This window comes from Sciurus vulgaris, assembly GCF_902686455.1.
Source record: "Sciurus vulgaris genome assembly, chromosome: 11".
Lineage (NCBI taxonomy): Eukaryota > Metazoa > Chordata > Mammalia > Rodentia > Sciuridae > Sciurus > Sciurus vulgaris.
Window position 1 is genome coordinate 57655610 of NC_136472.1, and position 21166 is coordinate 57676775.

The window sequence follows — 21166 nt, forward strand, 5'->3', positions numbered from 1 at the left end:
TAGTCAAAAGAATATTATAATAAAAAATCTGATTCAGTAGCAACCAAATAATACAAGTAGCAACCTATAATTCAGTAGCAACCTATAATACAAGATGGGGGTATAGCTCAGTGATAGAGTGCTTGCCTAGCATGTGGGTTCCATCCCCAGCACACATATAAAGAAAACTTGCAATATGTCTTATGGCAATTTCTCAAGTAAGAGTCCCTCTAACAGTGCTATGTATATTTAATATATTCTCATGTTCACTTCTTATGATTAAAATTTTAAAATTTTAGCAGGGATACTTTTTTCAGTTTCCTTGGTCTGTTATTTTGACCTACATAATCTAGAAAGGATTAAATAATTTAAGAATTAAATTAAATTAAAATGAGTTCACAGTAATAATATTGTTAACAGAATAAAAGCACACTTCTTTCAAGAAAATAAAATATAAATATAAACAATGCTAATACAAAATTTCTGTAACATAATAGTATAAAAATTTGGGTATCTTTATACATGCATGCACATGTATGAACTTATACACATATGTATATGCTGTATTCTGCAGGAAAGAAATAGCAGAAATACATTTATGTAGGACACAATGTATTCTAGAGATCTATAAGCACAGGACATATTGTGTGTATACATACACACACACACAAAGTCAACAAATTTTCAGTTAAAATTTTATTACTCAGTAATATATGGTGGGACCAGTTTACAAATGGTGTGGCAATGGTTGCAAAAATAGCAGAAAAGAATTTAGCACTCAACATATTTAATAAATAAAGCTTAGTGATTCATTAAATATTATAATGATACTGTGTAAGATCAAAAATGCTAACACTTCAGTAGAGCTTTAATTGATATCTTTCTGATAACCCAAATATTTCTAGGTAGGTAAGAAACTATTGATATTGTAGGAATTAACATGGAAATGAGTAGTTTGTCTCCAAAGTTTCATGGCTCCAAAATATTAGTTTACCAGCTTGATAACATCTTGACTGCTCTTTATAACTTAAAATATTTTTTACAACTAGGGTACATATCCACAGCCTAACAAATTCATAAATATTATAAATATGGCTCATTTTATGTATAATCATCTTAATGTGGTAATTTAGTTATATGCTTTGGTGTGAAATTATATACTAAAATATTTCATTTTTATATAAAATTATGTATTTTCCATCATTTGCTTTACCTCAGAAATCAGTCTTGTAGTTGAACTTTAGAATTTTTGAGTAGTGACAGATCATTCCTGTCATGTGGTCTTGAGGCAGAAAGAAATTAACACATGATGTCTAAGATATGGATATAAAGATAACTACATATTCCAATTATTTATTTATTCAACATATTTATCCTTTAGAACTCACCATATTTCTTTTGTTCTTTATCTTTGATAGAATTAATTTCATTTGATTTTACATTAAGGCAAAAGACAGATATATCCTTTTCCTTGGTTTTAATTAGTCTCAAATTCATCTAGGAACAGAGAAAATGATGCTAATATCATAAAAGGCTAACATCAATATTAGGACAACTTTTTTCTTCTAACAAATCTATGCTGTTTATATTAACTAAATGTTTAAAAATACTAATCCTGAGCAAGAGTAAAAACAAGAACAGTTTTGACTAAAGAATAAAATTCCTTCATTGTTAAACAGCTTTAAAATTCAACCATGGAACATAAAGTCAGTAAGACCAGAATTTAGACTTCTGATGTCCATGGCAAACCTGAATACTCTGAGCAGAAATAAAACACACATAGTAGATAATACACAACAGTAAAAAGCATCAGAAATTGATGCACCTGGATTTTGTTAAATATAACAAAGGTCACTCGGTCCTTCATGGATAATCCTAGCTGGTAGAACAGCACTGAACAGTGTATTGCATTTAGCAGAAATTCCTCAGAAAGGCCACATGGATTCTTTTTAGATAGGCACAGACTTTTCAAAATGTTCAAAGACATAAAAGACACATTTGGAACTAAAAATGAATCCTGTTTTCACAGAAGCAAAAAGTTCTGGCCACTTTGGAAACTAAAGTAAGTCACTTGAGGTTTTCATTACAGACCCCTCCCCCATGAAAAATGAAATCTCACTACCCAGCAAAGCAGCATTTTCACGAAGTATTTAAACACCAGTGAAGGCTTTGAATAAGGGCTTTGCAATAAGGGTCAACTGAAACGTAGCTCTAAGAGTATTTTTCTAGTACATGTGATGAAAGTGCTTAGGAGTGGGAAATTGACAACACAGCCAAGGATCCTCTCACAGTATTAAGGCCTGTCCATGTGGGACTGGTCAGTTGAAAGTCAGCACAGTGAACATTAGGTAATGATTTCTGACCCTGGGCACTGCCTTCTAGGTTTCTTCTGTGTGGCTTCTTTTATTCGAACTGTCGTTCTTCCTCTTCATCTGCTTCTTCAATGACCTGAATATCATCTGCTTGAGATAAGGAGGTTTTCTCTACCTGCAGTTTATTTCCCTCCACTTTACATTTTTCTTCTTCCTCTATGATTTCCTTCCATATCTTGTGGTTTTCAGTGAGATGGTGCATTAGCTGACAAAATATTCGCCTTCTGCTTTTCCTTCTTTGTGGTTCTGTGAAATTTAAAACAAAACATCTTTTGATTATAGCAGTTATGATTCATTTATTCATTCATTCCACAAATGTCTTCATGCCCACCATATTGTAAGTATGTAAGTACTGAGGTTATAATAGTGAATAGTAAGATAAAAACAATTCCTATATTATGGACTCACATCCCTAGTGGAACCATCCAGACAAATAAAAAGCAGTAAAATATGAATACATTAGATGGTATTAAATGTTATGAATAAAAAGAAGAAGAACAGAGAAAACTGGATAGGGGAAGGTAAGTATAGTCCTAAAATTTCAAATGAAAATCATAGCAACCCCAAATTAAAAAACAACCTCTTAATGGATTGTTACGTATTCAGTTTAACACAATTGCCTTTGTGAATATTAATCATTTTTAGAAGCTAGTCAACCTTCCTAAAGTGACACTCAGATAGTATTGGCATATGAGTACTCTTTGCTATCTAATCCTAAATAAGAAGGCACATGTGTGTGAAGGGGATGAGGAACAGGTTCTTTATAGTCATCTTACATGTTCTGATTTATATCATGCTTGGGAAAAATATCTAGCTATGTATAATTTACTACTTTAAAACAAAGGAGCAAATGATTGATTTCATTGTCTTATACAGAAACATACATTACTACAGACTGTTAACTCAGTTTTAATGCTACAAAACTTAATTCTCCTTTTAGAGCCAAGGAATTTATGTTTTCCTTTCCTCCCCGCTGTTTTGATCTGTTTCCCAAGTCTATGTGAAGGGCATATTAGCAAGCTACTAGAGTTGTAATCCGCAACTGCCTAGTGGGGCTGGGAGCAGGGTGTCTGAGGAGGGGTGATATAGAGGAGAGGAGGACTAGCTGCTAGGATCCTCCTACCTCAGATGTTCAGGGTGGTGACAGCCCTATCATGCATGCATAGGTGAAGTATGCTGAAGAGCACTGGCCAGAGGACATCTCCAGAAATGCTGTTTATTAAATAAGAATTCTCATTGTGTGATAGTATTAGCACAGTACCCAGCACAGAGCAGTTACTCAAAACATGACTAGTGAATCTAAACATTTAGATAGTTACCCAAGATACGACTGCTGAATCTGCATCTAAGACACAAAGGTGTAAATTCAAATTAAATGGACATGTGTAGTTAATAACATTAAATAAATTATAGTTTCCCTGTATTCTTACTAGGATTTAGATTGTCCTCCATTTCTTCATCATCCATATCTAATTCTTCACCATCTTCATCATCACCACTTTCAGTATCATCATCCTCTTCTGCTTCTACCCACTGACCCGGCAGCAAACCAGCAGCATCATAGGAGTTACACAGGGGCCCCACTATGTGAGTGATAAAAGATTCTTGGAGTTTTGCTAGTTGAGGAGAAGAACGATCCATGAAAGGACTGATGGGTAGACCAAGATTTGCTTCTTCATCTCCCTGAGGATTTTAAAAAGAAAAATACGTTTTTAATTGTTGAAAGATCAATCACTGAACTTTGCTGTTAAAATTATCTTTAGGTTTTTAAAATATAGTGTACATCAAAATAACTTTTACAAAGAAATGTTGATGAATCTAATGATTCTATCATTTTAACTAACAACTTGAGAAATTCTAAACAAATTTTTAATCTAATTTTGTCTATATCAATCATTATAGATGATATTATGATAACACCAAAATATATACCTTTTAAAATAAGTATCAGTAATTTTACTAACAATCTGCAAAAATTCTATAATGTCAGATATAGATTCTCTTTAAAAAAGAAAGTCATGACACAAGTCCCCAAGCCAGCGGTGACCTCCGGCCAGCAAGCAGCCTCTGGGACCAGGGCAAGGCAGCCAGAGACCTCTCCAGGCGGAACTGCCGCCCCCATCCCCCCACATCCCCGCCGCAGGCTTTTTCCACGGGGTGATCCAAGATGGCGGACTAGAGGGTGACTGCATCTCCAGTCGCTCCAGAACCCAGGATTCAAGAAGGGGAGGCATTGAGAGACTTGGACTAAAATAGAGCCTTGGGGTGAGTCTCCCCCACCTGGTGAAGCACTGCCCGGGCAGCAGGCCCAGATTCGGGTGGCTTATTAGAGTAGGGCAGAGCAGCTAGAGTCCTCCCCAGGCAGCCCTGCGCACTCCGGTGGTAGGCTCCTCCCACAGAGCCAGATTCTCCAGCATCTCAGAGCAGGCCCCCCACTGAGAGCCTTTCTGCACAGAACCAAGCTTCAAGTCCCTGAACCAGGGCGGCGAGTTCCTGCCCGCAGGTTGCTTCACGGACCAGGACAGGACAGCCAGGGACTTCCCCAAACAGCCCACAGCCCGGCCCCCTCCGGCAGGAAGCGCCTTTCCAGGCTAGCTTCTCGGAGCAGACCCCCCAGTGAGAGCCTTTCCACACAGAGCTAGCTCCAAGTCCTGGAAACAGTAGAGGACTAGGGGCAGCTTTCCTTGGAACCACTGCATTATCAAGTTACTGCAAGACTTCAGGCTACTGAAGGCAGGAAGGTGATACACTGGAAATCTACAGGGACAATATAAGCCTATAGAAGAATTCTGAAATATCACAAAGTCCCACTGACATCTGACCAATATTAGAAAACAAGGGAAGAAAATGTCCCAAACAAACCTACATACTATATCAATAAAACCCAATGACAGCACAGCAGAAGAAATGTCAGAAAGGGAGTTCAGAATGTACATAATCAAAACAATCAGGGAAGCAAACGAGGAGATGAAAGAGCAAATGCAGGCATTAAATGATCGCACCAATCAACAGTTAAAAGAGCAAATACGGGAAGCAAGAGATCATTTCAATAAAGAGTTAGAGATACTGAAAAAGAAACCAAACAGAAATCCTTGAAATGAAGGAAACAATAAACCAAGTTAAAAACTCCATAGAAAGCATAACCAATAGGATAGAACACCTGGAAGACAGAACCTCAGATATTGAAGACAAAATATTTAATCTTGAAAACAAAGTTGACCAAACAGAGAAGATGGCAAGAAATCATGAACAGAATCTACAAGAATTATGGGGTATCATGAAAAGGCCAAATTTAAGAATTATTGGGATTAAGGAAGGCTTAGAGAAACAAACCAAAGGAATGAACAATCTATTCAATGAAATAATATCAGAAAATTTCCCAAATCTGAAGAATGAAATGGAAAACCAAGTACAAGAGGCTTATAGGACTCCAAATATACAAAATTACAACAGACCCACACCAAGGCACATTATTATGAAAATACCTAACATACAAAATAAAGACAGAATTTTAAAGACCGCGAGAGAAAAGAATCAAATTACAATCAGGGGGAAACCAATAAGAATATCAGCAGATCTTTCAATCCAGACCCTAAAAGCTAGAAGGGCCTGGAACAACATTTACCAAGCCCTGAAAGAATATGGATGCCAACCAAGAATCTTATACCCAGCAAAACTTACTTTCAGATTTGACGATGAAATAAGATCCTTCCGTGATAAACAAAAGCTAAAGGAATTTACAAAAAGAAAGCTGGCATTACAGAACAATCTCAGCAAAATATTCCATGAGGAAGAGATGAAAATCAACGATGCAAATCAGCAACGGGAGGAACTAGCCTAAAGGAATAGCCAAATAAAGGGGAAACCAAATCATGTCAAAAAACAAAAATGAGTCAAATGACTGGGAATACAAATCATATCACAATAATAACCCTGAATGTTAATGGCCTGAACTCATCAATCAAAAGACATAGACTGGCAGAATGGATTAGAAAGAAAAATCCAACAATTTGCTGCCTGCAAGAGACTCATCTCATAGAAAGAGATACCCATAGACTAAAGGTGAAAGGATGGGAAAAAACATACCATGCACACGGACACAGCAAAAAAGCTGGAGTATCCATCCTCATTTCAGATAATGTGGACTTCAAGCCAAAACTAGTCAGAAGGGATAAAGGACATTACATACTGCTTAAGGGAAGCATAAATCAGCAAGACAACAATCATAAATAACTATGCCCCGAACATTGGCTCATCCATGTACGTCAAACAAATCCTTCTAATTCCAGAAATCAAATAGACCACAACACAATAATACTAGGCGATTTTAACACACCTCTCTCACTGCTGGATAGATCGTCCAAACAAAAATTGAATAAAGAAACCATGACGTACCTTACAGAAATAGAGCAAGCAATTATGAAGTTCATCTGGAAGAATAAGAAACCCAGAATAGCTAAAGCAATCCTTAGCAGGAAGAGTGAAACAGGGGATATTGCAATACCAGATCTTCAACTCTACTACAAAGCAATAGTAACAAAAACGGCATGGTATTGGTACCAAAATAGAAAGGTAGATCAATGGTACAGAATAGAGGACACGGACACAAACCCAAATAAATACAATTTTCTCATACTAGACAAAGGGGCCAAAAATATGCAATGGAGAAAAGATAGCCTCTTCAACAAATGGTGCTGGGAGAATTGGAAATCCATATGCAACAGAATGAAACTAAACCCATATCTCTCACCATGCACGAAACTAAACTCAAAATGGATTAAGGACCTCGGAATCAGACCAGAGACCCTGCAGATTATAGAAGAAAAAGTAGGTCCAAATCTTCACCTTGTTGGTCTAGGATCAGACTTCCTTAACAGGACTCCCATAGCACAAGAAATAAAAGCTAGAATCAACCACTGGGATAGATTCAAACTAAAAAGCTTTCTCTCAGCAAAGGAAACTATCAGCAATGCGAAGAAAGAGCCTACAGAGTGGGAGAATATCTTTGCCAATCATACTTCAGATAGAGCACTAATCTCCAGAATCTATAAAGAACTCAAAAAACTCTACTCCAAGAATTCAAATAATCCAGTCGACAAATGTGCTAAGGAAATGAATAGACACTTCACAAAAGAAGATCTACAAGCAATCAACAAACATGGAAAAATGTTCAACATCTCTAGTAATAAGAGAAATGCAAATCAAAACCACCCTAAGATTCCATCACACCCCAATTAGAATGGCGATTATCAAGAATACGAGCAACAACAGGTGTTGGCGAGGATGTGGGGAGAAAGGTACATTCATACATTGCTGGTGGGGCTGCAAATTAGTGCAGCCACTCTGGAAAGCAGTGTGGAGATTCCTTAGAAAACTTGGAATGGACCCTCCATTTGACCCAGCTATCCCACTCCTTGGCCTATACCCAAAGGACTTAAAATCAGCATACTACAGAGATACAGCCACATCAATGTTCATAGCTGCTCAATTCACCATAGCCAGACTGTGGAACCAACCTAGATGCCCTTCAATTGATGAGTGGATAAAGAAACTGTGGTATATATATATACAATGGAATATTACTCAGCCATAAAGAATGATAAGATTATGGCATTTGCAGGCAAATGGATGAAATTGGAGAATATCATGCTAAGTGAGATAAGCCAATCTCAAAAAGCCAAAGGACGAATGATATCGCTAATAAGTGGAGGATGACACATAATGGGGGGGAGGGAAGGGTTAGTGTTAGGGTTAGAGTTAGGGTTAGGGAGGGGGGCAAGTATGGAGGAAGGAAGGACGGTATAGAGGGAAAAGAGGGGTGTGAGGGGTGGGGGGAAGGGAAAAAATAACAATGAATCAAACAACATTACTCTATGTAAATTTATGATTACACAAATGGTATGCCTTTACGCCATGTACAAACAGAAACAACATGTATCCCATTTGTTTACAATAAAAAATAAATAAATAAATAAAATTTCATCAACCAATAATAACACAAAAAAAAAAAAAAAAAGTCATGCTAAGAGAAAGAGGCCAGGCACAAAAAGACAAGTCATATGATGCAATTAATATGAAATTCCTAGAAAAGCAAAGCAAAACTACAAAAAGAATCAATGGTTGCCTGGTCTATGGGTGAGAGCAGAGGCTGACTACAAAGCAGCACAATAAAACTTGTGAAGTGATCTGAGTGTTCTGAAGCTGGATGGTAGTGATACACAACTGTAGGAATGTATTAAATTGCAATGAATAATACCTTTTAAAAGTTGAGTTTTATGGTATGTGAATTATACCTCAATAAATCTATTTACCATGTTTGTAAAAAAAAAAAAAAAAAAGAAACCATACATCTCAATAACACAATCAATATTTTAGACTTAACCGACTTATATAGAATATACCATCCAACAAAGAACAAATACACTTTCTTCTCAGCAGCACATGGATCCTTCTCTAAAATAGACCATGTTTTATGCCACAAAGCTACTGTTAGCAAATACAAGAAGATAGAGATACTACCTTGTACTCTATCAGATCATAATGGATTGAAATTAGAAATAAATGACAGAATAAAAAACAGAAACTTCTCCAATACCTGGAGATTAAATAATACACTATTATATGATGAATGGATAACAGAAGACATCGGGAGGGAAATTAAAAAATTCTTAGAAGTAAACGAGAACAAAGACACATGATATCAAAATTTCTGGGACACTATGAAAGCAGTACTTAGAGGAAGATTTATTTCATGGGGTGCATTCAACAAAAGTAGTAGAAATCAACAAATAAATGACTTAACACTACAGCTCAAAGCCCTAGAAAAAGAAGAGCAGACCAACACCAAAAGTAGTAGAAGACAGGAAATAGTTAAAATCAGAGCCGAAATCAACGAAATTGAAAAAAAAGAAACAATCGGAAAAATTAACAAAATAAATAGTTGGTTCTTTGAAAAAATAAACAAAATTGATAAACCCTTAGCCACACTAACAAAGAGAAAGAGGGAGAAAACTCAAATTACTAAAATTCAGAATGAACAAGGAAATATCATGACAGACACGAGTGAAATACAAAACATAATTAGAAGCTATTTTGAAAATCTATACTCCAAGTTAATTCAGTAAAACAGCAGGTTACAAGATCAATGCTCATAAATCCAATGCATTTTTATACATAAGTGATGAATCTTCAGAAAGAGAAATTAGGAAAACTACCCCATTCACAATAGCATCGAAAATAATAAAATACTTGGGAATCAATCTCACAAAAGAGGTGAAAGACCTCTACAATGAGACCTACAGAACACTAAAGAAAGAAATTCAAGAAAACCTGAGAAGATGGAAAGATCTCCCATGTTCTTGGATAGGAAGAATTAATATTGTCAAAATGGCCATACTACCAAAAGTGCTATACAGATTCAATGCAATTCCAATTAAAATCCCAATGATGTAGCTTACAGAAATAGAGCAAGCAATTATGAAATTCATCTAGAAGAATAAGAAACCCAGAATAGCTAAAGCAATCCTTAGCAGGAAGAGTGAAACAGGGGGTATCGCAATACCAGATCTTCAACTCTATTACAAAGCAATAGTAACAAAAATGGCATGGTATTGGTACCAAAATAGACAGATAGATCAGTGGTACAGAATAGAGGACATGGACACAAACCCAAATAAATACAATTTTCTCATACTAGACAAAGGTGCCAAAAATATGCAATGGAGAAAAGATAGCCTCTTCAACAAATGGTGCTGGGAAAACTGGAAATCCATATACAACAGAATAAAACTAAATCCCTATCTCTCACCCTGCACAAAACTCAACTCAAAATGGATCAAGGACCTTGGAATCAGACCAGAGACCCTGCATCTTATAGAAGAAAAAGTAGGTCCAAACCTTCAACTTGTTGGCTTAGGATCAGACTTCCTCAACAGGACTCCCATAGCACAAGAAATAAAAGCTAGAATCAACCACTGGGATAGATTCAAACTAAAAAGCTTTCTCTCAGCAAAGGAAACTATCAGTAATGTGAAGAGAGAGCCTACAAAGTGGGAGAAAAATCTTTGCCACTCGTACTACAGATAGAGTGCTAATTTCCAGAATCTATAAACAACTCAAAAAACTCTACACCAAGAATACAAATAATCCAGTTAACAAATGGGCTAAGGAAATGAACAGACACTTCACAGAAGAAGATGTACAAGCAATCAACAGATAAATGAAAAAATGTTCACCATCTCTAGTAATAAGAGAAATGCAAATCAAAACTACCCTAAGATTCCATCTCACCCCAATTAGAATGATTATTATCAAGAATACAAGCAACAATAGGTGCTGGCGAGGATGTGGGGGAAAAGGTACACTCATACATTGCTGGTGGGGTTGCAGATTAGTGCAGCCACTCTGGAAAGCAGTGTGGAGATTCCTCAGAAAGCTTGGAATGGAACCACTATTTGACCCAGCTATCCCACTCCTTGGCCTATACCCAAAGGACTTAAAATCAGCATACTACAGAGATACAGCCACATCAATGTTCATAGCTGCTCAATTCACCATAGCCAGATTGTGGAACCAATCTAGATGCCCTTCAGTTGATGAATGGATAAAGAAACTGTGCATATATACACAATGGAATATTACTCTGCCATGAAGAATAATAAAATTATGGCATTTGCAGGCAAATGATGAAATTGGAGAATATCATGCTAAGTGAGATAAGCCAATCTCAAAAAACTAAAGGATGAATGATCTCGCTGATAAGCGGATGAGGACATATAATGGGGGGTAGGAGGAGTTAGTGTTAGGGTTAGGGTTAGGTTTAGGGTTAGGGATAAGGAGGGTGGTAAGAATGGAGGAAGGAGGGACTGTATAGAGGGAAAAGAGGGGTGTGAGGGGTGGGGGGGAAGGGAAAAAATAACAGAATGAATCAAACAACATTGCCCTATGTAAATTTATGATTTTTAACTAAAAAAAAGAAAGTCATAATGGATGCATTTTTGTTATACCTCAGATACACACAGCTGAATCTTGCAAGTAATTTTCAATCCCCACCCACCCCCTTTACCAATAAAACCATCTAATGAATCTAAATCATAAAACCCAGTATATAAAACATGTAAAAGTAGAGTTACTACAGCTGAGGTGAGAATTTGGGTGTATAGTTCCTATTGCCTGCTTTCTGATTCCCTTCCATTGTAGCTTCTGGGGTTCTACAAAGCAAAATTTGAGATCAGACAGATGTTCTTTCAAATCTACTTTTGCAACTTTCAACAAATGTCGTATTGCCATGCTTATGCCAGTATCATCATATATAAGATTTGAGTAATAATCTACCTTACCGGGTTGCTATGGTGATGAAAGGCAGTATTATGCAAAGTGAAGCATTTCCTGAACGGTACTATTAATGTTTTAGTCCTACTGTCTAAATTGGTCAGAAATTAATTATTCCTCACAGTGCGTAAATTCTGCAGGCAAGTAGTGTTTATCTGTGATGAGCCAATACAACCCGAGAAACAACCAGAACTGACTCAGTGATTACCCCATGGTTACAAGTTTTCTAGAAGAAATAAAACAATATTTTTCAAAAAGAAGTTAGTTTGGAGGTAGCAGTAGAGTTCTTGCCCAGTACGTGAAGAAGCCTGGGTTCAATCCTCAGCACCGAAAAAAAAAAAAAAAAAAAAAGGCCTGGGGTTATAGGTCAGTTGTGGAGTATTTGCCTAGCATGTGTGAGGCACTGGGTTCAATCCTCAGCACCATAAATAAAATAAAGGTATCATGTTCATCTACAACTAAAAAATATTAAAAAACAAGAACAAAAAACCCAGTTGGGTTTAATCCACAGGACTCTGTAATTTCATAGGTATACCCTTGGAGTCTGGCTTCTCTAAGTCCATCGCTCTTAAATAGCTGTAAGGCTATAAAGATAGTATAATTAGAATAATAGAAAAAAATGGGAAAATTATAATTATGTATCTGCATATGAAAGAAGCTTAACAGCACAGCCAAAATAAGAAGAAAGTTCTAATAAGAGATAACTAGGCTTTCAAATATACTATAGTATCATATAACAGTTTTCTCCTTTAACATGAATAAAATCTAGAAAGTTGAAGTGAAACTGTTTGAGGTAACATTTTTAGCACTATATCAGGATATATAGCCAACATTATTGAGCACTTATGTTGTCAAGAACTATTCCAAGAATTTTACATGTATAAATTTATTAATCCTCACAGCAACCTTTATGAAGTAGGTATATCATCATTATGCGTATTTTATCAACAAGAATACTGAGGCACAGAGAAGTTAAGTAACTTACCAAAGCTACATTATCAATGAAAAGGAAAAGCTAGGGTTCAACCTCAGGCATGGCTTCTAAGTTTGTTTAATAAGTATTAATTCTGTATACTCTAAAAATAATTATATAAGTTATATGTAAATGAACATTTTTAATGTTATTTCACTGCAATAGTGGTTATTCTAAAATTGATATATATTTTATTACCAATTTATGCAGATAATATAAAGATTGCTTTTTCCTTAGCATAAAATTCCTCTTTCTTGAACACAAAATCTACTGGAGAACTCTGAGGCACGCTTTAGTTATCACTGAAAATGAATATAGGAATATGCAAACTATATGCTATAAACTTACAAAGATAATCCTTAATCCAAATTACATAATTTAAATGTATCAGAATAGCAAAATACTAATAATATTGGAATACTTATATATTTATATGATCACACAGTATGGTATTTTGTGACTTGCAAAGGTGAGTAAAAGACTCTTAACATACAATCTGGGGGTAACAAGATGTGCCGGGTAAGCACGCATTGTGAAACAGGTTCACCTTCATTATTTTCTGTTTATGGTAAGAAAGCCCTAACACAAAGGAGTCCTCCCTTGGTAGACATTTTGATCTTTCCTGATTATTAAGGCCAACAAGGAATCCATCCATTTCCTAAGTTGAGAAGTTGTGTTTGACATTTTGGAGATTATGAAATTTGAGGCTTATGGGAAAATCAGTTCACTTCTACATTATGGGAAGCCTCAAGATTTGACAAAAATGACACAGATTCTACAAATTGGTAGGATTATTTTAAAGCCAAGATTCTAAAATAAATGAAAAAAGGAAAGAGCATATTTATATCTTTGAATCCTTGAAAACTACTAAGTATCTACTCTATATACATTTCTAGTCCTTTAATTTTTTATTCTCTGCTTGAATTTCTGCCCAGTTGATATTTCTATGGGAGAGTAGTTTGTTTTTCTATTGTACAATTGAAAGTGGGTTGATATTCTTTAAATATATCTGAGCAAATCCTGAAATCACTCAAAAGCCACTTCTTTCAGAAATCAATTGTTCTAGGTTTTAGATTCTCAAGGTTGAAAAGGATCTTAGATATAGTCTGTCTTTCCCTATAGACTCAAGAATATGTTCAACTCACTTCAGATAAGTAATAAACCTGTCGTTTTTAATTTTAGCAGCAAAGACAAGTAGAGCTGAGAAAATGAGAAACAGAAAACAACACTTTCTAACCCTTTTCAAAGCAATTCAGATTTCAAACACCTTAGTGTAGATATCTAAATCTGCAAAAGTACTTTCTTCACAAAAAGCACTTAAAAATTCCACCAGTCTCATGTTTCAACTTACCTGCTCATAAAATTCATTGACAATACCTTCTGTCCATTTCAAATGCAAGTCCCGAACTTTTGCTGGGCCATTTATATCTGCAAGTTTGATGCACACCTGGCAGACCAAGAGGCGATCATTTTCACTACTCCATTCTATACCATTGCTATTTACGTCATTGGCCTATTTTGGAAAAACAGAATTATTTTAGGCCTATTTTGGAAACACAGAAGTTTTCTAATAGTTGCTTTTTTTGTTTTCATCAATTACCTTAAAACTTTCTGTCCAAATGACAGGAAGAAATTTCTTTTTAGTTAATGCCTTTTTAAATCAGTATATACCATAAAATGGACTTTCATGAGTTATATTACCCATTGAAGAGTTACTAGAATCTTGTTTCAGTGGAAGCTTATTTTTCTAAAAACAACCAACCATGGGTTTCAATGTTTGTGATTATCAGAGAATCATAATTTATATGTATATATGCATGTATGTTATATAATATATATAATATACATATATATACTAATATCAGAATTGCAAGTATTTCTGTCTCAAAAAAGCATTTGTAAGGAGTTAAAAAGTTGGCTGCAGTTGTGAAAGGTAAAGTGATAGAGTTAAAAGAACACAAGAAGCTGATCCCTATATTTCTCAGAGCCATTTACTAATTCAGTATATTATAATACTGAAAAAATTACTTAACCTACTTGATTCTAACTTTCTTCATTTATAAACCAAAAAGTAACACCAATCTAGCATTTTGCCATGAGGATTAACAAGTGAAAAATGCCTCACTCATAGTAAATGCTAAATAAATATTAACTAGCATTATTTAAATAAATGGAATTAATACTATTAGGCAAATTTAGTAAGCCTTTCAAGAACTCAAACTTCCTTTTGTAAAAAATGAAAATGGGTTAGATCATGGCTCTTGAACTTTATGTTAGTGAGATGGTTGTTTTTCGCACCAAACCCTTTGATTAGAGGAAATTTTAAGTAGAACACCACCACAGAAAATACTTGAAAGCTTTTTTTTATTGACACTGGGCAAGAAGTCTACAGCCCCTCTAGAGATATTTTCCTGAGGACCTTCAGAAGTGTTAAGGAACACAGATTCAGAAGTATGAATTAGATAATCTTCTACCTGTAAAAGGTGACTTAAGCATTTAAAATGTACTTTATTATTAAGTAAAAGTATACAAATTTTAAATAATTTTAATGTACCTGATTTCTAACCATTTTTGTAAGCAATTTATAAATATTATGATGGCAACATATATAGGTGCCTCTTTCCTGGGGGGTTAAATGTAGTATTCCTTTGTTAACAGTTTCTCTACCCTAACAGTCCAGCTTTCTTTAGGTCACAAAAATCATCAAGGAACCAGCAGCTTCCTGCCAGCCAAAGATGGGGTATCCTCTCAGAAATCTAAAATAGTGGTTCTCAACTTTTCTCCGCCCCAGATGCCTGAGGCATAGAACACGGTCCCATCAGTACCACCATAATACTAGTGAATGTGAGTTCTTTGAGGCGAGGGACTCTGACCTGTTCTTTCCCCATTTTTCCCTAGCACAGTGATGGTACCTATTGGGCAATTCCAGTCAATAGTTATTGAATGAGTGAATTAATTATTCTCAAGTTGAAGAGGGTGTAAGCTTTTCCTCCCTCATATCAAGCAGTTAAAAAATTATTGATAACAAAGAAAGTACAACTGGTGTGGCAAGGTGGCATAACTGGCTTCTATGAAACAAGTCTTTGTTTCACGTAATGTCTCTGGCCCATAAAATCTTTTGACATAAATTGTTTGTCACAATGTGCAAGAATATGTCAAGAGAAAGTACAGCAAAGAACAGTATTTTAAGATGTTATCATAACAAGAAAAAGGTTTTATTTTTTAAAATATAGGTAGGTCTCTGATTGTTGTTGTTGTTTTGTACCAGGGATTGAACCCAGGTGCGCTTAACCACTGAGCCACATCCCCAGTTCATTTATGTTTTTTATTTTGAGATGAGGTTTCCCTAAGTTGTTTAGGTCCTCACTATATTGCTGAGGCTGGCTTTGAACCTGCAATCCTCCTGCCTCAGTTCCCTGAGCCACTGGGATTAGAGTCATGAGCCACTGTGCCTGGTGTATGTATTGTTTTATATCAATTTTTTTTTTTGTTACTGCATGAGTAGTATTAATTCTAACAACATTATAAAACATCTTTATCAGTAACACTGACAACAATTATTTCATTTTTGAAATCAGGTATTAATTTGCATAACAAACCTTGGCATTGAATTCAGCAAGGAAATCAAAATGCTTTTTAAGATCTGTGGCAAGGATTGCTTCAATGACTAGAAAACGAAAGCGCTTGAATTCCACATGATCAAGATTAGGAAGGAAGTTGTATTCTGGGCGAGAAAGATACAGATTCCAAGCTGATGCAGCATGATGATTTTCCAAAACAGATCTGTCATTGTACAAAACTGCCTAAAAAGGAATAAAGAAAAATGAGGCATCCCAAAGATATGAAGCTTTAATAATTAAGAATTAGGAGCAGGTTGAAAGAATACAATGAGTATGTACTATGTAGTAGGCTTTTTAACAGGTATTTTAACATCTGTGAAAAAGTTTGTGATAATTTCGTAACTCAGTAGACTGACATGCAAAGAGGTTAAAGTACACCTTTACTTCCATCACACATAGCTAGTAAGTGAAAGGGTTGTCGCCAAATTTTATCTTCTTTGCAGATGCCATGCTGCCTCCCCAAATATGGAAAAGTGATATTTTGAGGTCTACTTCAATTGGTAAGCCTTCTCACATAAAGCTTTTGATAAAGTCTTTAGGGATAAGAGTAGGTTTAAAGATACATTTCTTTTCTTTGGCATGAAGTCAGAAGTCAATGCTAAAGAAAAGAAATGTATCTTTAAACCTGCTCTTTTTCAGTTAGTCAATGCTAACTGAAAAAGAGGTAATATCCAGAGTAAATCAGAGACCTGCATGTCTAAGGACAACATGGCCTGTGTTCCCATCCTGACACAGTGCCTCAAAGTAAGAGATAAGTATGCAAATCCTCTGGTTCAAACAATGTGGAACTACTCACATTTTTCCATCTCATTCCAGGGGATGACCCTGAGGTGCCTCCTCAAATACTCTAGGTCTTTGGAAAACAGATTCAAAAATTGCTAAAACCTCTAAAACTTCAGCAGTTTTTAAAAATTATTAAATAAGCATAATAAGTACATGGAAGTCATGCTGAAGGCCAGGGATAAAAATGAACGCTTGTCCCTGTTTTCATGGAGCTTACTGTCCAATGAGAAAGACATAAAAGAGGATGTACTATCAGGTACATATTCTGAGAGTTTCATTTGATAAGCTATTATCTGTGAAAGTTAGCTACAGCCTAGATTTAAGCACAGATGCATAACACTGTATGATTTTGTTGTTGTTTTGTTTTTTGTGGTGCTAGCATTGAACCTGGGGACCTATCTATGCATGCAAAGCAGAGTACTCTACCTCTAAGCTATATCCCTAGCCCTAGGATACACCTGAAGCCCACATCCTAGCCAGATTGATTTGTACAATGGTAAGATTTAAACTTTGTAATGGGTCCCATATTAATCTTTTTTTTTTTTTCTTTTTCTTTTTTTTTTTTGCACTGGGGTTGAACCCAGGGTGCTCTACCACTGAGTTGCATCCCCAGCCCATTTTATTTTATTTTTTTAATTTTAATTTATTTTTATTGTAAACAAATGATACATGTTGTTTCTGTTTGTACATGGAGTAACAGCATACCATTTGTGTAATCAGATATTTACATAGGGTAAAGATGTTTGATTTATCCTGTTATTTTTTCCTCCCCCCACCCCTCCCACCCCTCTTTTCCCTCTCTATACAGTCCCTCCTTCCTCCATTCTTGCCTCCTCACACCCCCCATTATGTGTCATCATCTGCTTATCACCGAGATCATTCGTCCTTTGGTTTTTTGAGATTGGCTTATCTCATTTAGCATGATATTCTCCAGTTTCATTCATTTACCTGCAAATGCCATAATTTTATTATTCTTTTATAGCTGAGTAATATTCCATTGTATATATAATACCACAGTTTCTTTATCCATTCATCAATTGAAGGGCATCTAGGTTGGTTCCACAGTCTGGCTATTGTGAATTGAGCAGCTATGAACATTGATGTAGCTGTATCTCTGTAGTATGCTGATTTTAAGTCCTTTGGGTATAGGCCAAGGAGTGGGATAGCTGGGTCAAATGGTGGTTCCATTCCAAGTTTTCTAAGGAACCTCCACACTGCTTTCCAGAGTGGCTGCACTAATTTGCAGCCCCACCAGCAATATATGAGTGTACCTTTTTCTCCACATCCTCTCCAACACCTATTATTGCTTGTATTCTTGATAATCACCATTCTAATTGGGGTGAGATGGAATCTTAGTGTGGTTTTGATTTGCATTTCTCTTATTACTAAAGATGTTGAACATTTTTTCATATGTTTGTTGATTGCTTGTAGATCTTCTTCTGTGAAGTATCTGTTCATATCCTTATCCCATTTGTTGATTGGGTTATTTGTATTCTTCAGGTTTGGGAAATTTTCTGATATTATTTCATTGAATTGGTTGTTCATTCCTTTGGTTTGTTTCTCTGTGCCTTCCTCAATCCCAATAATTCTTAAATTTGGTCTTTTCATGATGTCCCATAGTTCTTGGAGATTCTGTTCATGATTTCTTACCATCTTCTCTTTTGGGCAACTTTATTTTCAAGATTAAATATTTTGTCTTCATTATCTGAGGTTCTGTCTTCCAAGTGGTCTAGTCTTTTAGTGATGCTTTCCATTGAGTTTTTTATTTGGTTTATTGTCTCCTCCATTTCAAGGATTTCCATTTTTTTTTTTTTTTTTTTTGAGAATCTCTATCTCTTTGTTGAAATGTTCTTTTGCTTCCTGCAGGTGCTCTTTCAGCTTATTGGTATAATCATTCATCGCCTGCATTTGCTCTCTTATCCCATCCTTTGCTTTGCGAATCATCTTAATCATGTATAATCTGAAGTCCTTTTCTGACATTTCTTCTAACATACTGTCATTGGATTCTATTATTGCAGAATCTAGATTTGTTTGGATCATTTTCTTCCCTTGTTTTTTCATGTTGTTCATGTATCTTCCCCTCTAGCAGTGCAGATCTGGGGTATTGCAGATTTCCCCCTATAGGCTTATAGTGGCCCTATTGGTTTCCAAAACCTTTTCTTTAAGGGGAGATCAATATTAGCAGTGCCCAATTCAGACACTATGCAAGCCTAGACCAAATAGCCCCTATGAGGACAACAACAAAATTGTCATAATAAAAAGAATGAGTTCAACTATTATCTTCAGTAAAACAGAGTTGTAATAAGGTCTGCAGTTTCTAATGGAGGGCAAAGAGGATGCAGAGGGATGTAGAATGTGGCTGTTAATGGGATAAGAAAAGAATATACAGAAGTTCTAGATAATAGAAAGGGTGAGAGTGTAATCAAAAGAAATTGGATGTTAACATGCAAAAAAGGGAGAAGGAGACTCTGAGGGAATGGGTAAACAAAAGGAAAAGAGAGCCAGAAAAATAAAGAAATAAAAACTTAAATTTTTTCAATAAGGAGAAAAAAGAAAATCTACAGTGTAACAATCATATAGTAATGAAACCTCCCAGTCTTCAGTAGCCTGATGCATGAGAGGTACCTGACAGTGAGCTTCAAGTCTCCAGCAGGCGTCTCAGGATGGGATTTGACCCACTTAAAGATCAGAGCTACAGCTTCCAGGATTATCCAAGATGGCTGCTCTGGCTTCCAAATGTGTTGGCAAATGGGGAGCTGCAGCTCAGGGTGTGGATGTGGCCAGCTGGAGGTCCTGGAGGTGGGGTGCAGTTGGTCAGGCAGGGGTCCCGGAGGTCGGGTGTGTTTGGTGTGGTTGTGGGATCCTGGAGGCCGGGTGCAATCGGTTGGTCTGGGGTCCCAGTGATAGAGCGCAGTCAGTTGGTCTGGGGGTCCTGGTGGCAGGGAGCAGTCAGTCAATGTGAGGGCCCCAGAGGCAGAGTGTGTTCTGTCGGGCTGAGGGATCCTGGAGACGGGGCTCAGTCAGTTCAGCCAGGGGTCCTACGGGGCCTGGCTGTTGTCTCAAAATGGTGGCAGCCATGTGTAATCAAACCTGTAGGTACTGTGACAGAGAACTTCCAGGCCACAGCAGGCAGCTGGTGCTCCCCTGGGTGTCGGCGATCAGTTTGGTGACTGTTGTCAGACGATCTGGAGGTGAACCTCGTGCGTTGCATGATGGATAGATGTAAGGCAGGCGATGGACAGGCGAGAGGCAGGCAAATGGTGGATGATAGACGCCTGACAGTGAGCAATCTGCACTCAAAAAAGGCATTGATATGCTGGCAGACTGCAGGTGATCACAGCAGACAAATGGGGTAAACAGCAGGGGATCGATAAGCAGCAAAAACTGTCTCACCAAGAAACAGATATCCTCTGCTTGAAACTGGAGTTACAGAGCGACAAGGAATGCAGCCTCCCTCTAGTCCGCCATCTTGGATCTCCTCCCATATTAACGTTTTTTTCTTTTCTTTTCTTCTTCTTTTTTTTTTTGAGATGGGGTCTTATTATGTTTTCCAGGCTGACCTGAACTCATTATCATCCTGCCTAAGCTCCCTCACCTGCATACTAGCTGGGATTATAGACTCATGCCACAGTGCCCAGCTACTTTCATACTAATCTTTTAACTTCTAAACATCATAAATCCCAAAGAGAAAGACAAAGCTTCAAAGATTCTCTAAGGGGTTGACTTATTTTTAATATTGATTGACTAGTTCATGATTAAATCTAATGAACATTGGTAAACTATCAGGATAGCCTTGTCTGGTCAGAAAGAAGAAATGTTACAGTTTAGATCCGGATTGTCCCCCAAAGACTCATGTGGTGAAGGCTTGGTCCCCAATGCAGCAGTGTTCAGAGGTGGGACTTTGGGGAAGTGATAGATCATAAGGACTGACTTCATCAAAGTATCAGCCCACTGACGGATTCATAGGTGAATGGATGATTGGAAGGTGGTTAGAACTCTAGGAGGTGGGACCTTGTTGAAGGGAGTAGGTCCTTGGAGGTGAGCCCTTGGAACCTCTATCTTGTCCCTAGCTCCTTCCCTGCTCTCTGCTTCCTAGCCACCATGAGGTG

The 21166-nt window shown here is 36.7% G+C and overlaps 2 protein-coding genes across 4 annotated transcripts in view; one reads left to right on the forward strand and one right to left on the reverse strand.

Annotated features, from left to right (window-relative positions):
- Positions 1-21166, forward strand: part of CYP2R1 (cytochrome P450 family 2 subfamily R member 1) — an 84935-nt gene that overhangs the window by 26496 nt on the left and 37273 nt on the right. The gene's annotated exons all lie outside the window — the stretch shown is intronic.
- The window catches only part of PDE3B (phosphodiesterase 3B), a 190712-nt gene continuing 169634 nt past the window's right edge, over positions 89-21166 (reverse strand). The window contains 4 exon segments of the mRNA XM_079104237.1: positions 89-2597; positions 3782-4034; positions 14006-14167; positions 16254-16457. Of these exon segments, the coding sequence (XP_078960363.1) occupies positions 2383-2597; positions 3782-4034; positions 14006-14167; positions 16254-16457 (834 nt within the window). The 3' untranslated portion in view covers positions 89-2382.